Source organism: Lynx canadensis, chromosome A3 (genome assembly GCF_007474595.2).
Source record: "Lynx canadensis isolate LIC74 chromosome A3, mLynCan4.pri.v2, whole genome shotgun sequence".
In the NCBI taxonomy this organism is placed as follows: domain Eukaryota; kingdom Metazoa; phylum Chordata; class Mammalia; order Carnivora; family Felidae; genus Lynx; species Lynx canadensis.
The window spans coordinates 57,214,780-57,236,042 of record NC_044305.1 but is presented as its reverse complement, the minus strand read 5'-3'; the positions used below and the strand labels follow the sequence as shown (position 1 = coordinate 57,236,042).

The 21,263-nt window shown below is 42.6% G+C and overlaps 1 protein-coding gene across 4 annotated transcripts in view; it reads left to right on the top strand.

Moving 5' to 3' along the window:
- IL18R1 (interleukin 18 receptor 1) overlaps window positions 1-21,263 on the top strand; it is a 35,623-nt gene that overhangs the window by 6,533 nt on the left and 7,827 nt on the right. For 3 of the 4 annotated variants that reach the window (XM_030310336.1, XM_030310334.1, XM_030310333.1), the window contains exons 4-10: window positions 3,327-3,570; window positions 7,442-7,607; window positions 11,401-11,551; window positions 13,724-13,786; window positions 17,649-17,769; window positions 19,488-19,627; window positions 21,020-21,181. In XM_030310336.1, coding sequence (XP_030166196.1) covers window positions 3,327-3,570; window positions 7,442-7,607; window positions 11,401-11,551; window positions 13,724-13,786; window positions 17,649-17,769; window positions 19,488-19,627; window positions 21,020-21,181 — 1,047 coding nt within the window. The remainder of the gene's footprint in view (window positions 1-3,326; window positions 3,571-7,441; window positions 7,608-11,400; window positions 11,552-13,723; window positions 13,787-17,648; window positions 17,770-19,487; window positions 19,628-21,019; window positions 21,182-21,263) is intronic. The other variant, XM_030310335.1, reaches the window with a different exon arrangement.

Here is a 21,263-nt window from a genome sequence, read left to right as displayed (position 1 = left end):
CATTAGGATCCTTTGGAGAAGAGACACATGACTGATAAGCAAGGTTCTCCTTATGCCTTGGAAGAGAAAGTGGGAATGCCAATACCGATTTGCCTTGACCTGTCATCTAGGAGAGGGAAGCATATTAGCCCATATCCCCAACTCTGAGAATTACTGCTGGAGAGAGAACAAATTGATACTTTCAAATAATTCCTGTCTAATATTTACTTAAACTGGGTCCATTTTTATTGAGATCCATACAGTGCAATACTATCCAGATGTTGAAGGAGGTAGATCTAATCCTCTTGATATGGAATCCTCTGTTAGAAACTGCTGACTGAAAAAGCAAGGTGCAGAAAAGTGTGCATCATGGGCACCTTGCTCTGTAGACATATACTAATAACTAACCTTGCTCCCAAATTACAATGAAACATGTTTCAGGCTCAGAAACAGCCAGACAGCCCATTCTGTAAGTTTACTAAGGTCCCTGCTCTTTGTCCTTTCAGAGAACCTTCATAAAGGCTTTAATCTAGGCAAGTATGACAGTATTCTACATGAGGTTTCATTTAACCTAGTAGAAGTTGAGTGACAGCATCCTATTTACTGTCCAAACTCAAGACAATTCCAAACACAGATATCATTCCAAAGGGTCTAGGTTGTTGACGCTGTTGGATTCTTACTCTCTGTTCATGTAAGAATGGGAGTGAGTACCTGCCTGGGCAGTCTGCACAGCTTGAATTCCAGTCATTTTTTTTCAAGCAAAAACCATTTCTTTTTTTTTTTTTTTAATGTTTATTTATTTTTGAAAGACAGAGAGAGACAGAGCAGAGATGGGGCAGAGAGAGAGAATGGGAGACACAGAATCTGAAGCACACTCCAGGCTCTGAGCTGTCAGCACAGAGCCCGACACGGGGCTCAAACTCACGAACCGCGAGATCATGACCTGAGCGGAAGTCAGACGTTCAACCAACTGAGCCACCCAGGCGCCCCCAAAAACCATTTCTAATCAACAAGGTCCTTAGTGTTAAGCATAGGATTAGGTAGCTGAAGCCATTAGTTGCCAGGAGAGTGTGAACTTCCAACTCCAACCATCTACCCCTGGAAAGAATGTAATCCAGGTTAGGGTTCTTCAAAGGATTACTACTCCCAAAAAGAAATGGTGGATATGTCTATCACAACACAGGCACAGATGTTTATGGAAGTTTCTGGTTTTTTTTAAAGACTGGCCAAAATCTGGAAATAATCCATATGTTTAACACCACTAGAATGGCTAAATTATCATATACAAACACAACTGGATACGGCATGGATACTGCATAACTATGAGACAAAACAGATCACTGCTACATGCAGCAACATGGATGCCTATCATAGACATGATGATGTAAGAAAGAATCCAGGCACAGAAGAGCACATATTGTATGGCTTTATGTGTGTCGTACTTCTAAAACAGGAAAATAAATTACATCGTTTTGGACATACCATCCTTTCGGATGTCAATTGAAGCTAACACTAACACTTACACCTGTATCACACCTTCTACGTTAAAGGACCGAAATGTAAAATGGAGCTTCTATAACAATCACCAAACACAAGGTTGATGTTCAGTAACACTTGTACTTTGAGGTAGATTTGACATCCATGTTTTCAAAGAATGCGTCTACCATTTGAGCCACTTCCTCTTTACATTGTGGTTAACAACATCGAATTAAAACCAAACAACTGCTTTGAGAAATAGACCCTAAGTATGGAGGAGGCATTTTCTCCATGCCTTCCGCGAAGTGCTCTAGTTAATTTAAGGATTCTCATTCTCAAAATTCAGTTAATCCTGTTTGTGGGCATATAAATTAGTGTGGGAACATGTGATGAAATATTACTCATTCACAAAAAAGAATGAGATCTTGGCATTTGTGACAACATGGATGGACCTAAAGGATATTATCCTAAGCGAAATAAGTCAGACAGAGAAAGACAAATACCATATAATTTCGCTTATATGTGGAATCTAAAAAACAAAACAAATGAGCAAACAAACAGATCCAGACTCTTGAATACAGAGAACAAATTGGTGGTTGCCCGAGGGAAGGTGGGGCGCTGAGTGAAATAGAAAAAGGGGATTACAACTTCCAGTTATAAAATAACTATGAAATAAACTATAATTTATAAATTAAACTATATAAAATTATACTAAAATATATAAAATATGTAAGTATTTCAATATATGATATATAAAATATTTATTTTAAACATAGAAAGTATTATTAAGCATAATTATTTCAATGTATGATATATAAAATATTTCTTTTAAGCACAGAAATAAACTATGATTTATAAAATAAAAATAAATAAGTCACGGGGATGGAAAGTACAGCATAGAAAGTATGGTCAATAATATTTTTAATAACATTGTATGGTGATGGTGGCCACAGTTACCATGGTGAATACTGAGTAACGTATAGAATTGTTGAATCAATTTGTTGTGCACCTGATATTATTATATGTTAATTATACATCAATAAAGTAAAAGGGCACCCAGCAGCCACTGGAAAACAGGATATGGAAAGGGTCCATGAGGGCTGACTTTGAACTACCACAAATTCAAAAGGACGGGAATGATGACTCTGTTAGCTGACAGAATTAGATAAATTTCCAAAGCTAGAGTATCTGGGTTAGTTGGGAAAGCGGAAGGGAGGGAGGCAGGGAGAGAGAAAGAGACAGCTTGCAAAAGCACTCAAGGAGGGAAGTGACATATACCTGGATTTGGAGTGATATTATATTAATTCTTGATGATCCACGTGGTAACCTGGAGAGATAATGAACTCACACACGCTCTAAGCTACATAGGAGCCCCTTAACCATCCCTCTCTGTCTGCCCAGGAAATGGTTAGGTAGGCTGGTTGAGAACAGGCGAGGTGACACTTCTGCTGAGGCAGATGATGAACTCTAAGGCCTCCAGGTTTCTGGTTTTCATTTCTACGGAGACTCCCCAGCTAGGGGTGTTTGGGTGTAGATGTGGCAACATTGTGACTTCTGTGGCTTTCTTTACAAGGAAATTGTAATGTGTAGCGTTTTCTTTGAAAAGCTTACACTACATTTATCTGTCTTTCAGTTATGATAGGTTAAGTTTTGGTACCCTCCTGTTTGGGAAAATCTGTTGGAAACGTTGTCTTCCTTTACGTCCTGAAAGTGCCCTGATGTTGGAAAAATTGACCCTAAGATAAGAAAACCCACCAGACTGAGATTGCTTACAATTTTCTTACTAACCTGGCTTGTTCTCCTAATGCATTAGGAAAGACAAAATTTACCTGTGTTTTTTTTTTTCCTTTTCCTTTGCTAATCTTATGAAGAAACATGTATTTCACGTCATAGCATCACTGCAGTGGAAGGGGAATTTTTCTATCTGAGATACTGCTCATCAGCATCTGAGCACGATAGTGAAAAAAACACCATAAAATGGTACAAGAGCAGTGGATCACATGGACGCATTGAGCTAAACTCAAGCAGTTCCCCCAGAATTACTTTGCACGATTATGTTTTGGAGTTTTGGCCAGTTGAGTTGGAGGACAGTGGATCTTACTTTTTCCAAATGGGGTGAGTATAGCTTCTCTTTGTGTTAGTATGTTTCGTAGCACCCCTAGACTTAGCTCAGCCAGTCACATATACAGCAGTCTGAAAGAATAATCCATGCATTTATTCCCCCCTACTCTTCTTCCAGCATGCGATCAATACTTCATGATTGGAAAATTAAGTTAAATATTGCCCTTGTGTCTATCTTCTTAGTGATCTTAACGAAAGATTCCCTTATCTTTCAGGGGATCCTTACCAAAGGTAAGTAGGTATCAGATGAAATTCATTTTAAAACTCAACTGTTCCTGTTGTCTAGAGTTGCTGGCCAAATGGACTAATTGGTGAAGCTCCATAATGAACATGCAGTGAAGGGGGTGGCCTCAGCTTCCTGGGTGATATCCGCAGGCTGAGGAGAGGGATTGGAATTGATACAGACACATCCTAGTTCAGTGTTTCGGGGTCTGTTGGGGACAAGGCAGTAGTGTTCATGACGAGTGTGTGGGTTTTGCAGCCAATCACAAGCCTACAGCCAGGGGCAGGGGGAAAGGCAGCGCGGAAAGGGCTTTGCACAGCCTTCGCAGGCCAGACCGCTCCAGTCTATGCCAGGACACTCCTCATCAAGAGTCATAAGTTCTATGAAATGAGAGCAACCGCTGTGTCAGTGATTATCACTGAGCTGGGTTCTCTTTATACATTATTTGGTGAGGTGGGAAGGAGTAACTCGGACAAGCAGGGCTCTATGTGATGGATTAGTAGTGTTGGTGACATAGTGTTCATCTGGCACATTTGTGATGTACTGTGCGTGCTTGCGTAGGTGTGTATGTGTATGTATGCTTCTATGGAGATGTGAGACGGACCTGTGGAAGATAGCTCAGGGTCAGGTGAGTCGTGGTAGATGTAGTCGATTTCTGGGGTGGGTCCCGATCATTGTCAACAGTGCTGTTGAGAGCGCAGTGAGATATCACCATGAAACCTTGTTATCGCTCCTGTGGTTTTACACAAAATGAGGTCATTTGGGTTTGTTTTTATGCATAGGAACTCCCAGGAGTCAGAGAGAACATTTGAGAATTCTTTCTGTTGTTTGTTTTGACCAGCAGTGGATTTTATGTGACCCTTTAAGAGAGATGATTCCAGAAATGGATCACAACTGGGTCTTCTCACACTAATGTAGAATGAATATTCACAAATGGGGGAAAAAAAGATCTCCTTAATCCTGACTGAATAAAGGCATGATTGAACGAAGCATTCCAGACTGGACAGAAGGAGCACATGGAGGGGAAGAGACAGTTACCTACAAATGTCGCTTGGAGACAGGGAGGGAAAGCATGAACTGTCTTTCTGATATGGAAGGTGGGGAACACAGCCTGGGTTAGGAAGGAAAATTGGAATAATCCAACAGATAGGCTGTCAGAGACATGTGGAGAACCAGGAAGAGGGTGCAAGAGGCCAGGAACAATGAGGTGACTCAGGAGCTGTGATGATGAACATTAAAGGGTATTTGAGGCTGACGAATAACATGAGACAAAAGTGATGGTATGAGGAACGGCCTCGACAATCGTTTTGAAAATAAATGGGAACCCACACAGGTTGTTTGGACACCTAGAGGCATTGAAGAGGGGGGCTTTTTCAAATATGGTGCACTGGTTTGCCTCAGAGGGGTGTGTGTGTGTGTGTGTGTGTGTGTGTGTGTGCATGTGTGTGCACATGCGTGAGTGAACCTTTGGAATTTTGTGTGGAATCCTTCAAAGACCAGATTCCATCCCTGGACTCCTCCTCCCCACCTCCCCCCCATTAGAACCATAATCCTTTCATTTCTAGGGAGTCTTCTGCTAATAATCAAATGCTTCTGGAGACTGATACTTTAATCCTAAAGTCAGATAAAATGTTAAGGGGGAAAATCCACCAAGAAGGGAGGGGACACAGGAGAGAGGGGGTTTTCAGTGGTAGAGGGGAGGACATGAAGACAGAGGAAAAAAGCACATGCAAATCATGTCTCAATCATGTTCGGGATTGACAAACAGCAAGCTTGGCTTGGTAAGGGGCTTCAGAAGAATGGCCCAGAGCTTTTCAAGTCCCTTCCTGTGTGGCAGGAGTAGCTCCACAACCAGGAAGGGATGGCCTTGTATGAGAACACAGATGATCACAGCTTTGGGCCCATTGGCCTCAGCTTCACACCATCCTTTGAGTTCCTCTAGCAAGGCCAGCATCTGCCTGTTTTGGCACGCACAGTGCGGTGGCGGGGACACGGAAGCATTCCACCGGTCGGGACTTACTGTTAGGAATTGAGGATTGCAGAGGTAGAAAACAATATGGCCTGATAAGATGGAAATATGCATGCACTATCTTCCTCGTAAGTGACGGGATAGAAATATCTGGAAATAGGTCTCTGTTCAGCTCAGTGGGGCTGAAGTAGGGGAAACAGTAGACACACTTGAGAAGAAGATGATACCAACGGGATTCCGAATCCATCTCAAGGGCCAGGTAGCTCTATTATGTTCCATGGCCATTGACCTACTGCTTTTAACCTTCAGGACAGCCTGTCAGCCCACCCATCACTTCCCTCCCAGTCCTGGTCAATCTTGTATGAATGCATACTCAAAGGAGGGGCCAGAGTCACATCGACTGTGAAAGCATAGTATTGGGCAGTGCAGTCCTGTCCTTGAGGGCCGAGCTGATGTGCGTTTGCATCCTGGCCCTGTTGCTACATGAAGTTTAGCTTTCTTATCACAAGTAAGGGAAATAGCCATCTCCATTGTACATATTCAGGACAATCCCTGGAACTCAGTGAGTGCTAGTCTTCCTCCCATGCTACCACAGATGTAAGAGTCGGGGCTGTAAGAGCCTGTGGTCGGTACAAGTGTGTCACACACACAGGACAATTTAACACACATCTGTTGTATTTAGTATGTGGATCCCTGTAGTTCAGGTTAAACAAACATCAGGTTGCAAACATTTCCTTTCTTAGAAGCTCCTTTCTAGGGGCACCTGGGTGGCTCAGTCAGTTAAGTGTCCAACTCTTGATTTCAACTCAAGTCATGATCTCACAGGTTCATGGGTTCGAGCCCCATCAGGCTCTGCACTGATAGCGAGGAGTCTGCTTGGGATTCATTCCCTCCCTCTCTCTCTCTCTCTCTCTCTCTCTCTCTCCCTCTCTGTCTCTCTCTTTCTCTGTATCTCTGTCTCTCTCCCCCTCCCCTGCTCTCTCTATCTCTCTCAAAATAAGTAAACTTAAAAAAAAGGAGACCCTTTATAAAAACACGGTTAAAGTTGTTTCCTCTTCCAGATTACTAATTTCTAATCAGAAGGAACAACAACAATAAAACTATTCAAACTAACTTTTGCTCAGTAAGGCACATAACGTGCTACTACAGCTACGGTGAGGGCAGGCGCTCCAGACTTGGGTTTACTCAACAGTAAGAGAAAAGGATTGGAAGAAACAGCCCAGAGAAATATAAAACCTAATGCATATATACAAACTTCCAGAAAACAAATTCAGGAGTTTGTTTGTGGACCTCATGAAACCAATGCCACTGTCCCATCCTGGGTTAAGAATCTTTGAACTTGTCCATCTCCAAAGCTCACTGAAGTTTTAAACATTTCTGTCCTGGTATCTATAATATATGGTATGCAATAGGGTGTTTGTGTGCGTGGGTGTGGGTGTGGGTGTGGGTGTGGGTGTAGGGCCGCTCAGGTTCTTCTCTTTCCCCGCCCCTCGCCTCTGTCCCATGACAATTGTTACATTTCTTACTGCACAGGGCCAAAAGGGGGCAGGGTCTGGGCGTCAATGAATAAGTCTCTTTATACAATAATAAGGAAAGAATTTCATTGGCTACTGAAAGGTGGTATTTGCAAAGTCTGTGTACTAATAAAATATCTTTAAACCTTTATTTCATAGAAATGATACTCGTAAATGGAAATTAAATGTCATTGGAAGAAGTAAAGGCAGCTGTTTTGTTGAAAAACTACTAACTAGTAAAACTGTAGAAGTTCAGAAATCTTTGCACATAGCCTGTAAACATGACTACTTTCAACCATTGGCCAATAGAACTTCACTGTATAAGGTAATGCTTTTAAAATATTTTAACTTAAGACTTGAGGAAAGGGGCGCCTGGGTGGCTCAGTTAGTCACCGGCTCTCGTTTTCGGCTCAGGTCATGGTCTCATGGGTTCGTGAGTTCGAGCCACACAGCAGGCTCTGCACCATCAGTGCAGATTCTCTCCCTCTCTCTCTGCCCCTCCTGTGTGCTGCACACTCTCTCTCTCAAAATAAAGAAATAAACTTGGGGCGCCTGAGGGCGCAGTCGGTTAAGCGTCCGACTTCAGCCAGGTCACGATCTCACGGTCCGTGAGTTCGAGCCCCGCGTCAGGCTCTGGGCTGATGGCTCGGAGCCTGGAGCCTGTTTCAGATTCTGTGTCTCCCTCTCTCTCTGCCCCTCCCCCGTTCATGCCCAAAAATAAATAACAAAAAAAAAAACCTTGAAAAAAAATTAAAAAAAAAAAAAGAAGAAAGAAATAAACTTAAAAATAAAAGACTTGAGGAAACAAAGGACAAAATTCCAAAGTAAGAATCTGATGGCTGTGGAGCATTTTGGTCTCATCACATGCAGGTCGCATGGCCCCCCACCACACACACAGCTTAGCCGACCCCTCTGAGCCAGGTGCCAGGCGGGGTGGCTAAAATGAGCCCCTGCCCCATCCGAACTGTTCAGTGAACATAACACTTCCTTCTTCCTTGCCCTTCCTTCCTTGCCCTTCTGTTTTGGTAAATTGATTTTTTTTTTCAACGTTTATTCATTTTTGGGACAGAGAGAGACAGAGCATGAACGGGGGAGGGGCAGAGAGAGAGGGAGACACAGAATCGGAAGCAGGCTCCAGGCTCCGAGCCATCAGCCCAGAGCCTGATGCGGGGCTCGAACTCACGGACCGTGAGATCGTGACCTGGCTGAAGTCGGACGCTTAACCGACTGCGCCACCCAGGCGCCCCGGTAAATTGATTTTTAAGATTGCTAGATAGCTTAAGGATTTGCATTTTCTCTTGCCACGTATATTTACATTTTTAAATTCCATTGTATATACTTTTCCCCCTAAACATACGAGTTCCTTTTGTGAAATTGGAAGATGGAAAAATGGACAATGAAGTTAGCAGAACTCATTCATAATCCCACCAGCCAGAGACTTTAGGGTTTGTGTGTGTGTGTGTGTGCAAACATCTACTTTTATTTTTATTTTTTAAATGTTTGTTCATTTATTTTGAGAAAGAGAAAGTGGGGGAGGGGCAGAAGGAGAGAGGGAGAGAGAGAATACCAAGCAGGCTCCATGCTGTCAGCACAGAGCCCGACTCAGGGCTCGAACTCATGAACTGTGAGATCATGAGCTGAGGCCAAAATCAAGAGTCGGAGGCTTAACTGACTGAGCCACCCAGGAGCCCCGACATCTACTTTTAAAAAGTGGTATTTAAAAAAAAACCTTTTAAAAAATAAAAAGTGGTATTTTATGCCTGGATTTTTCCTTTATCCTCTACAAATTATGTTGTGATTATTCCCCTGTGTCTTTAAACATTCTTCCAAATCTGGGATTCCATTGTGCTTTATACTTGCATCTAATTAATCCCCTGGTATTAGACATTTGTTAGTTTCCTACTTTCCACTATTGTTTATAAGGCTAGAATAAATATCATTCCTGTAACTGTTAGGGTGTATGTACAATTTTATTGTTTAATCGCATCCCTAAAAGTAGCATAATTGGATCAATGGCCATGAGCACATTTATAGCTTTTGCTGTGCATTAGCTGGCTCCTCTCTGGGGAGCTGTGCTAGTTCAAAACGCTTTTTTCAACCACCACTACCACACCAAGAAGTCGTACCTTTAGAACATTTAGAAACATGACATGCAGAAGTTCTGTAATTTTTAGTGTTTTTTTTCCCCATTTCTTTTCTTAATAATAAATTAAACATTTTTATATCTTTATTGCATCTCAGTATTATTTCTTTTGTGGATTGCCTATGTTCTTCAGCTGGTATAACTTGAATTGTAGGAGCTCTTGTAGACAGTACTGTGGATATTATATATGCAGTCACATATGTGTTACATACAAATGTACAGTATGCACATGCATAATATACACATGCATAATATACATACATGCAGACACATAACACAAATTATATTATTTCTATAGGAGAACAAATGTGACTCTGTCATGGAAGTTGTTTTTTGTGTTTTTTTTACATTTTTATTTGTTTTTGAGAGACAGATAGAGACAGAGCACAAGTCGGGGAGGGGCAGAGAGAGAGGGAGACACAGAATCCGAACAGGCTCCAGGCTCTGAGCTGTCAGCACACAGCCCGAGGCGGGGCTCAAACTCACAAACTGTGAGATCATGACCTGAGACGAAGTCGGACGCTTAACGGACTGAGCCACTCAGGCGCCCCTGTCATGGAAGTTTTAATGAGCTGTATGGGAGAGTGATCCAGACAGAAGCCCTTGGGAAAGTTGAAGCCACAGATGATTTCCTAGAAACTTCTGTTTGCATATTTTGCTTGACCACTGTTTACTTGTGAGTTTTCAAGGAGAGCTCTTACCCACATGTTTTCCAAACGTCTGAGTTAGTCCTGAGTTCACTTGATTCTATTTCTTGTCAAGTGTGCAAATACTTGACAATACATATAAATTTGTAAGGTTCCATGCACTAGGTTTTAAGAAATGTCACCATGCGGATGTTTAAATGTAGAAAAGAGATCTATGAGAGGTTATTTTTAGCTAGATGATTAACCACTTCAATATTCTCAGCCTGTTTAGAGATTGTGGCGTACCTGAGGGGAGGAGAGCAAGGAAGCTAAATCAGTAAACAACTGATTAGAAGTAAAAACGAAGAGACATTGATATTTTAAAGTGCCTTCAAAAACACAGTTTGGGTTTATAAAAATTTGACATACACAGAAACAATTTACTGAGTTGAGGGACACATGTAGGTGCTTCACAAACCCATTCCTAGTGACCTCTGGGCCTGGCCCCAGTTGCTGCCGGCTTTGGCAGGTTCGAGAGAAGTATGTGCGCAGTACGTTCTTCTTGTTGGCGTTTGCAGGAACAGCATCACATAGTCAAGTTTAGCAGTGTCGTTCCTGTTCTCCGTATCTGGACCTTAGATTGCTACAGAACCTTTTCTATGGGTGACCGATGGCTCGATTGAAGAAGGTGGCTTTTTTCCTATTATTCATTCCTGTGACCCGTATGGAAATTTGTGACGGAGAGACATGTTTGTGTGTGCCTACATATTTGAATATTCTTGATACATTTCTGATCAGTCCACTGTCTTCTGTGGAAGACATCAAGGGGGGGTGGGTAGTCAGTTAGGTACTCAGGTTTCTGCGTAATTCTGCTCCTATCTCCACTACCCCCACCACGGGTGTTCCTGAGTACATGGGTTAGATTAAAAGTGTTACGAATGCAGAAAGGTTTCACCCAAGCAGGGATTTTGTTGTTGTTTAGTTTTCTCTATCTCCTCCTTGTGCTCCATTCTTCCACCCGCCCTCCTTCCATTCTCCCTCTCCCTCTCTCTTTACCCCTTCCCTTCTTTGTGTGTAAAAGAGAGATCAAAAGAAAATGATGGAAGCAGCTATAGTTCCCCCTATATTCTACTTCCCAGCATGTATTAATAACCGTAATAATAACAGGTAATGGGACTGTGTTTCATTGTTGCTCTACAGGCAATGCCAAATCACTGGGATATCGACTCAGAAATTTCTACCTTTCGTCCTGTTTCCCTTTTTCTATGAAAATATTTCTAAATTTTAATCAATGTTAATATGATACTGCTTTCACTTAAAATATTTTGATTTTTTTTTTCACAAAACAGAACTGTAAAAAGATAAACAATGGTGCAAACCCAGTTTTACAGAAGAATGCAGAGTTTGAAGATCAGGGATATTACACCTGTGTGTTTTCCATCCCTCATAATGGAAAACTATTTAATGTCACCAAAACCATCAACGTAACAATCGTTGGAGGTAAGAGGAATGTTAGAATTGGAAAGAAAGAAATGTATCTTATGAAACAGAGTTTTCTTTCTTCTAACCCAGCACAGGAATCCAGAGGCAACTTATTTGGAGTCGTGAACGCATCACTAGCTCAAATATAGGGTCAAATAATTTGGGCGTCATTCACCACCCTGGAGAGATTGGTGGTGGGGAGGGGGGATAGTAAATGACTTGTATGTAGTAGAATGTCTCCCTCTTATTTTGTATTCGAGTAATTTGTGGATTTTTTTTGTTGTTCAGTGTATGCTTTCACTCAGCAGATATTTATTGAGGGTGCCTGTATTCAATAAACTGTACTGAGCATCAGGAGGTAAAGGAAGCAGGGAAATAAGCAATGAAGTGAGTTCTATACTATTCTCGAGGAATAGTCAGGAGAGGTGATAAGCCACATAGAAGCTCCTAGTGTATGAAACCGGACACATCTGTGTGATGTTAGGGTGCAGAAGGAGCCCAGAGATAGATCGGAGTCAGGAGACTCTGAGCTGAGTTTAGAGATAGGACATGACAGATGAGGAGGAAAGCACGCTGGGGACAGGGTACTTGGGGTTCCCAATGATACACTTCAAGTTTTAAAATTGTTTTTAAGGTTTATTTATTTTTGAGAGAGAGAGACAGAGCGTGAGCGGTGGAGGGGCAGAGAGAGAGGCGGGGAGACGCAGAATGAGAAGCTGGCTCTAGGCCCCGAGCTGTCAGCACGGAGCCCGACGCGGGGCTTGAACTCACGAACTATGAGATCATGACCTGGGCTGAAGTCAGACACTTAACCGACTGAACCACCCAGGCGCCCCGATATCCTTCAAGGTTTAGCAGATGGCATACTGTCTTAAAGACGTCCTGTCCTAAAGATACCCTTTGACACTACCTCTTCCCAGGGGGGAAGAAAATGCATCCGGAGAAAGATAAGCAATGGCAATTTTCAGCAAAATCACCTCTTGCCCCCTTGTCCTTGAATCGACTCATGTTCCTCCATAGTCTCAAGGCCGAGAGTTCCTTCTTTCTCTGGGGGAGTCCCAGGTCCCGCTGTCCACTTATAGCAATTCCAGGCTTGCCCAGAGACTCTGAACCCCAGAGGAACCAAATCTGACTCACCTGGGCTTTCACTTTGCGAGTTTCATCCTCCAGTTCTCACCCACACATTCACCCCTCCCGTCTCAACCCTTCACTCGTCAGCATCACACTTTCTGAGAGAGCTCAGGTAGGTGAGGGCGCTGCGGGAGAGCTCCTGGGTTGCCTTTTACTCCTTGTCCTCAGGCATCGTGTTTGCTGAGGACAGGTATGTCCCAGGAAGGCTGCTCTGGAGGTTACTTGTAAATGCCCTAGGAGTGCCAGATGTGCTAGAAGGGAGAGTCTATGTCATGAGGAAAGTTGCCAGTGCTGATCAGAAGAGTAACGAGAACTTGACAACAGCAATTTCAGTGTATGACCACAGGCGCTGTCAGTGTTGTGCAGCTATCAGCTGTCCTAGGTTGTAGGAGAGCATTCAATGGGAGGCTGCTAGGGGAAGTATTTACTTTTGAAACATTACTAGAGGGAGGCTGGGGTGAAGAGTATTATGTACCTCTGGTCAAGGTCAGAAGCCACTCGTGAACAGAAGTAGAGCTGACCCACACATGTGAACACCTTGCAGGGCCAGGACTAAGGTGAGGCAAGTGAGGTATCGAGAGCACAGAACTGAAGGTGTGCTTCCTTTAGTGTCTATGAGGGGAGGGTTGGCACCTGAAAGAGAGTGTCTTGCCAAAGCACGGATAGAGACCCTGTGCCCAATAAATCCATCTTCGAGGGGTTGAGAAGGGCAGACAGAAGGAAGAAAGAGCAGAAAGTCACGTCCCAGTGACTTTGCATCTAAATCGTACAGATGCGGTTGTCCCTCCTGGATGAACATTTTCCCCTGCCACATAGCTGCAGAAGCCACAGATTTGAAGGAAACCAAATTTAGTGTGTTCCCTCCAGTTACATTAGCTTTGCATTGATGGAAAGTGAAACAAACAATATTAGCTGCAACCATTACTTAATGAAAATATGACATAGTGATGACTATTTAGAATTTTTGTTACATGGTATAAGCATATTGCAACAAAAACTTGTCTTAGAGAAGCTCAGTGCAACGCTGAAACCTTTTTCTTTTCTTTTTTTCACTTTTAGATCGCAGTAAAATAATTCCTGTTCTTCTTGGACCAAAGCTTAACCGTGTGAAGGTGGAATTAGGTATATGTTGACATACATGTATTCCACATTTAGGAATGGGGTGCATAATTGAATCTTCCAAGGCTAAATGTGATTCATGATTCACCAATATTGTGTGTGCATAACACATACCAGATTTAGTGAGGAAAGTTAGAAAAGCAGGGAAAGTATGCCATTGTGTGAATGTTGCCATTTTTAGGCTGATGAAAATGAACAGTATGTTGAAAACATTATAGAACTGCCTGTGGTCTTTACATAGGGTTTTGGTCACCCCATTGTGGCTTTTCTCTAATAGTCTTTATGGTTATTTTTAAAGACGAAAACCCTATAAGAGAGCACTCTGGAGAAATGCTTCAGACTTATCCTGTGTTCTGAATATTTGATTAATCAATGGACTTTGAATCAATGGACTTAATTGACAATCCAGACAGGTCTTGATGAAATCAACATGTCCAGTTGAGTAATTCCTTTCCATAAGGAAAGGAGGGAAGGAAAAGGAGAAATTCACGTATACTAAATCATGTTTTGTATTAGGTGTTTGAAATATATTCTTTTTTAAAATGTTTATTCAGGGGCACCTGGGTGGCTCAGTCGGTTGAGCGGCTGACTTCGGCTCAGGTCACGATCTCGCGGTCCGTGGGTTCGAGCCCCGCGTCAGGCTCTGGGCTGATGGCTCAGAGCCTGGAGCCTGTTTCAGATTCTGTGTCTCCCTCTCTCTGACCCTGCCCTATTCATGCTCTGTCTCTCTTTGTCTCAAAAGTAAATAAACGTTAAAAAAAATTTTTTTAAATAAAATAAAATAAAATAAAATAAAATGTTTATTCATTTTTGAGAGACAGAGACAGAATGTGAGTGGGGGAGGGGCAGAGAGAGAGGGAGACACAGAATCCGAGGCAGGCTCCAGGCTCTGGGCTGTCAGCACAGAGCCGATGTGGGGTTGAACCCACGGACCCGAGATCATGACCTGAGCCGAAGTCGGACGCTTAACCGACTGAGCCACCCAGGCGTCCAGAAAAACATTCTTGAATTCAATCCTTCAAAAAACTCCAAGGGGTATTATTCCCATCTAATGGGTTAAATGACCAAAGCCCAGAAGGGTTCAGAAATCTGTCTAAAGTTAAACCAATAAAAAAGTGGTGAAGCTAGGGTTCAAGTTTCTGTTGACCGTTTCCTAAGCCCACACCTTCGGACCACCACCACCTGTCACGATCATTTGTGGGACCACAGATGCCCAGCGTAGCTTAGATACTTTGCCGTTTGTATTTGTGGATTGTCTGCTTTTTATTTTTATTGATTCCTGAACTTAGCTTTGTTATTTCTTTCTTCTCATTTTGGGCTTAATTTGCACCTCAATTTTCATTTGTTGACATGGAGACATAGATAATTGATTTCAATTATCGTCTCTTGTAGCACATGCATTTTAAGCTCTACAATTCCCTCTAATCGCTACTGTAGCTGTTTCTAACAAATACAGGTATGCTGTGTTTTCATTACTATTTGGTTCAAACATTAAAAAAAACAAAAAACACTTCCCTTGTGATTTCTTCTTTCATCTATGGATAATTTGTTCTTTTTAACTTCCAAATAGTTGGAGGATTTTCTAGTTTTTGTGTTGTTGTTGTTATTGATATCCAGTTTAGTTTCATACTGGTCCAAGATTGTATTCTGTATCATTTCAGTCTGATGAAATTTGTAGCAACTTGCTTAAGGAACAGAATGCGGCGTCTTGATGAATGTTCCCAGTGTGTTTGAAACAAATGTGCATTCTGCAGGTTTCGGTTTTATCATTCTGTAAATACCAATTATGTGAAGTTAGCTAATGGCATTGTTCAAATCATGTATATTGTAACCAATCTTTGATGTGTTTTCTTTATCTGTTAAAGAAAGAGATGTTAACATCTGCATCTACGATGATTTGTCTCCGTACCCTTTTGTTCAATCTTTGCTTTATACATGCTGAGGTTATCTTGTGGGCACATACGTACTGATGCCTGTTGAACTGACTTTATCATTATAAAATTTCTCTCTTTATCTATCATGTTACTTCTTTCCTAAATGCCTACTTTCTCTAGTAATAGACAGCCATAGCAGTTTTCTTTTGTTTGGGATTGGCATGTTTTATCTTTTTTTTTTATATCCTTTTAACCTTTCTTTGTAAATCAATTACACATGCACTATATTTCACGTCAACTATATATATTTGGATCTTTTTTGAAATCCAGTCTGTATAGTGTCTAGTCCATTGACATTTAAAACATTTTTTTTAATGTTCATTCATTTTTGAGAGACAGAGAGGCAGTGAGTGGGGCGGGGGGGGGGGGCTGTAGAGAGAGAGGGAGACACAGAATTTGAAGCAGGCTCCAGGCTCTGAGCTGTCAGCACAGAGCCCTTTGCGGGGCCCCAGCCCACGAACCGTGAGATCATGACCTGAGTCATGTGCCTAACTGAGCCATCCCGGCGCCCCTCAGTCCATTTATATTTAATGATGGTGATCCTGTGAAGCCTCTTATCTTGCTATGTGTTTGTTAGTTGCCTTATGTGTTATTTGTTCCTGTTATTCCTCCCTTCCTTTTGGATTCATAAAGTATTTTTTCTTTCTTTCATTTAATATGATTTGTTTTCTTTCTAGTTATACCTTTTTGTGTCCTTCATTAAATTGTGCTAGAGGGGCGCCTGGGTGGCTCAGTCGGTTGAACGTCCGACTTTGGCTCAGGTCATGATCTCGCGGTCTGTGAGTTCGAGCCCCGCGTCGGGCTCCGTGCTGACAGCTCAGAGCCTGGAGCCTGTTTCAGATTCTGTGTCTCCCTTTCTCTCTGTCCCTCCCCCGCTCATGCTCTGTGTCTCTCTCTCTCTCTCTGTCAAAAATAAATAAACATAAAAAAAAAAAGTTGTGCTAGAGACTTGTATTTCCTTTGTCTTCTTACCTCACTTTGTGCTAGTTTACGTATTTCCCTACTGCATATGTGATAAAACTCACAATAGATTGGCACTGTTATTGCTTTAGGTGACCAAAATTCTTTTATATTTACTGAAATACTTGTATTTTCTTGCACTCTTCATTTGTTCATGTAGTGCCTTGCTTTCGTCTGGGATAATTTTTTGTGAGTCTGAAACCTTTCCTTCGGCATTCCCTGCAGCGAGGTTATGGGGTGGGGTGCGGCATGCAAGGACTTCAGTCCTGTCTTTGTTGTACATCTCTTCCCGGAAGTGGGACTTTCTCCCCTAAGTACTGTGAGACTGTAGGAGAGACCCTTGAGCCTTTGCAGCCTCCTGTGTGTTGTCCAAGCCCTCGGCAATAATTCTGCAAGCCCGTGTGGCTGTCAGAATTTCCCCTGGGCTCTCTTTTCTCTGGGAGATTCCCCTGGTGCTGTACAAACCCAAAGTAACTTCTCCAAAGAATATGATGGCCGGCTATCTCAGCTCCTCCTGGAAGGGCTTCTTCCTGGCTGCGTTTTCAGCCCGGCTGTTTCTCTTTGTTTTCCCTGCACTTTAATGTCTTTAATTGCTGGCTAACTTAATTTTGTGTGATTTACCCATTTTGTTTTTCTAGAAGTTGCTGTGGGAGTGTTGCCCCGACACTACCTACTAAACTGTATGTTGAAAAGAAGGCCCACTCGCCACTCTAAGTTTTAATAATTTATTTAAACATAGACATTTGAAGCGAAACCAACTCATAGGCTGTGGATGACTTAAAATTGCTACCTAATTTCTCTGCTTTATACATGTTTTAAAATTTAAAAACCAAGCCTATCTTTTTCTTTCTGAGAGGTAGCACTACATTAGCTCTATGTATTAAGTTAATATATGTTGATTATATTAATTTGATACCTTTGGGAAATCTGAGTCTGTAAGATCAGAATATTGGTTGTCAACTTTTACGTAGGAAAAGATGTAAACCTCAATTGCTCTGCTTTGGCGAATGAAAAGGATCAGATTTATTGGAACTTGTGGGATGAAAATGGAAAGGAACCCAATGTACATGAAGAGAACATAAAAAAAAATAGGTACGTATATGTGATGTATTATGTATCATGATATATACAAATCACATTGTATCATAGATCCATGCTATAAAAAACACCAGAGTCCTGAATGGCTGATTGGGTGTTTGAGATAAGCTTAAATTTTAATTTCTAATTTACATATTTTATAATGATAATTACCATGCGCTAGGCTGATGGATTATGCAGAAATTTATTGCTAAGATCTAAACTAGAAAAAGAAGGTCAGTGAGGTTTTTTAACATCGCCTTACAAAAAGTAGCTTTTGGTTGGTCAGGATCTGATAGGGATGGGCAATTTACTTAAGCATCTGATAAAAGAGGGATTACCTAGGCCATAGTTTTTTGGATTTTAAAAATTGTGCTAAGCCTGTGGTCGTTTGAGTGTTTTTGAATGACTTTAGGTCATTAATCGGTATTTTACTGATATACTCAGGTGGTAGAGAGTAGGGATCCCAAGGTATCTGTTACCTTAGCTGCACTTTTGAGGATTTTTTTTCTGCTTTTTACACTTAAAAAAATTCTTTGATGTCACGGCAACAACTCTTGCTTCTTGCTAACACTTGTCTGCAAGCTCCTTAGGGTGCAAGGTCTGTCCGCTTGCTTCTAGTAGGCACGTGACTAGTAACTCAGCTGAATTGCAGGGCTGTCTTGCCATTGTGTCTTTATCCTCAGCATCGAACCTCCCCTGGAGTTCTGCGTTTCCCCCTTCTAGCGATCTGTTGCTCCTGTTTGGAGGGATAGAAGACCAACTCACCAAACTATCTGCAATGGAGCTCAAACTAAGCTAAGAGTAAGGTGGTCTTTCTTTAGAGTTATGCCTGTGCTTTTTCCGTCTTCTGTCCTGGCTTCTCACTGGCCTTTTGTGCCTTAACTTCGGGATTTTTCACTGATATGAGATAGTTGCTATTTCTGGATTGGTGACTTCTTTACAGAATCATGTTCAAATTATATTTGACACGGTTGGAGGTGACAGAGGGTGCCATGTCCCAAGAATAGAGGCACCTGCTGCTAGGGGCGCGGCAGGTGAGTGAGCGCACCTGGGGAGCGCTGGTTGACATGGTGCTTTCACAGCCTGTCATTGACGCGGAAGCAGATGTCATGAGCAGTTGCCTTGCATCGACGACAGGACAACTTGAATCTTTTAAGAAGAGAAAGACAGCTCGCTGCTAATGGTTGTCTACGTCATTTTCTGACATGTGCTGAACAGCTTAATTGGTATTTTTCATATGCCTGCAGGTGCATCTGACAATAGTGTCATTCTTCAGTTTGTTTTCGATGCTGAACAAAATAAAAGCGATCTTCAGGATGGCATGGACAAGCTTGATAGGAATCTGTATCTCTGCTGAACTATTTGCAGCTTTGTCACAATCGGTGGAGACCTCCCCATGGGAAGAACGCTAAGCCGTTGGGCGAGGAGAAATAGGGGAAAATCATTGAGAGAGAACTTAGCATCATTACCTTCCAGACATTTTCATTCTGGGTGGTTCACAGGGTCGGCCCCAGGTGGTCTCAGGAGGGCTGTTTCTGTCCACCCTGATGCTCCCCGGAGGAGCAGAGGTTTGTGGTGGCCCACACTCTGAGGACCCACCAGAAAGAGAAGGTTCCATGGAGCCAACAGAGCCACTGCCTTTGAGTATTTGTGCATATGAATTCCTCCCTCATGAGCAATGTTGCTGGCAATGAACAAAGCCTGTCACTGAATTGTTTCTTCTTTTACAGGGCTCTGGACGGCAAATTGTATGTGTCAAGAATGTTGAAAATTGAGAATATTAATGCAAAAAATCTAAAATTTTCATATAATTGCACTGTGGCCAGCGAGGGAGGCACAGACACCATAAACTTCGTCTTGTTGAAAAAAGGTATGAGCAAGTTTTACTTTGGAAGTTTGTGGAAGCTTGGAAAGTTGCTGCTGAGGGACACCTCAAAGATCACCACTCCCTTCATTTTACACCCCAGGAAGCAAGCTCCCAAGAGGTGAAATTATCTGCCTTGTGTCACAGGTATTCAGGCTAAACTGGGGCTCAGTCCCCTGCTGGTGTCCCCTGTGCATTGATTTCATGCAGAAAATGAAAACGCAAACTCTAATCCTTTGCTCTCGATCAGATTGCAGTCCTAGATAAGCACCAGGGGCCCAAGAGAGCGGAGCAGATATAGCCTGGAGACAGAGATGTAGCTGATTGTCATGGGGGAGGCAGTCATGGCAGCCCTCACGTACCCATAACGATGGGAGGCACGCTTGCAGCTCAGTGTAGGGTGAGGCCAATGATACTAGGTACTGCGGCCTCCAGCCTACCTTAGCTGGGCGCTGGGCACAGGGGGCCCTTGCGTGTGCTCATGCACTCAACCAAGATTAGCTGAGGCTTCCCTTCCTTGGACCAGTCCCTGGATCTGGCAGGTGGACAGTTGATGGCTCAGATCTGCGGACTCCTAAAATTTTTCACTGCCTACCTGATGGAACGTTCCAGAGTCACCCCCCTCCATCCTCCACCAATACAATACAACCCAGGGCCATTGGCCCAATAGCTGCTCAGAAAAGGGTTCATAGGGGCGCCTGGGTGGCGCAGTCGGTTAGGCGTCCGACTTCAGCCAGGTCACGATCTCGCGGTCCGTGAGTTCGAGCCCCGCGTCGGGCTCTGGGCTGATGGCTCGGAGCCTGGAGCCTGTTTCCGATTCTGTGTCTCCCTCTCTCTCTGCCCCGCCCCCGTTCATGCTCTGTCTCTCTCTGTCCCAAAAAAAATACATAAATGTTGAAAAAAAAAAAAGAAAAGGGTTCATATTATGGATGAAGACGCTAAGAATGAAGGGAATCAGTGACTTTCCCTAGGACACAAACTAAGTGACGGAGCCAGGCTGGGAGCCCAGACGAGCTCAGGTCAGCACTTGCTCTCTGAAGACTGTGTACTTCCATTTATGTTCTCAACATACCAGCTGAGATGTATGTTTGGGTCCCTGGACATTTCACCCTGGTATCTTATCATCCTTGCCTTCCCCAAGTAGGGACAGGCTATATCACAATGCTTTCCATTCAGGTCTCTGAATATCCTTTTACACATTTTTACTGTTTAAAAATCGGAGTAGAAAGGTCAGTATTCCAGACTAAAGGCAGGAATGTGGACTAAGTGAATGGATTGCATTGGATAGACAACTGGGATTAGTGCTAAATATAAAAACTGACAAGTATGAGGTAAGATGGTGGGAGACACTGGTAAACCATCTTTCATTAATTATTTCCATTTTCTTTTCCTTTCTAGAAGATATGGCTGATATCCCAGGCTACATCTTCACCAGAGGAATGATTGTGGCTGTTCTGATCTCAGTGGTAGTTGTGTGCCTAGTGATAATGGGTGTCATTTATAGAGTTGACTTGGCTCTATTTTATAGGCATTTCATGAGAAAAGATGAAACATTAACAGGTAATGAATATCACAATGCTGGATTTTCTTATCTTCTTACTTCATTAAGAAACCAAATAAAGAGGGGCACCTGGGTGGCTCA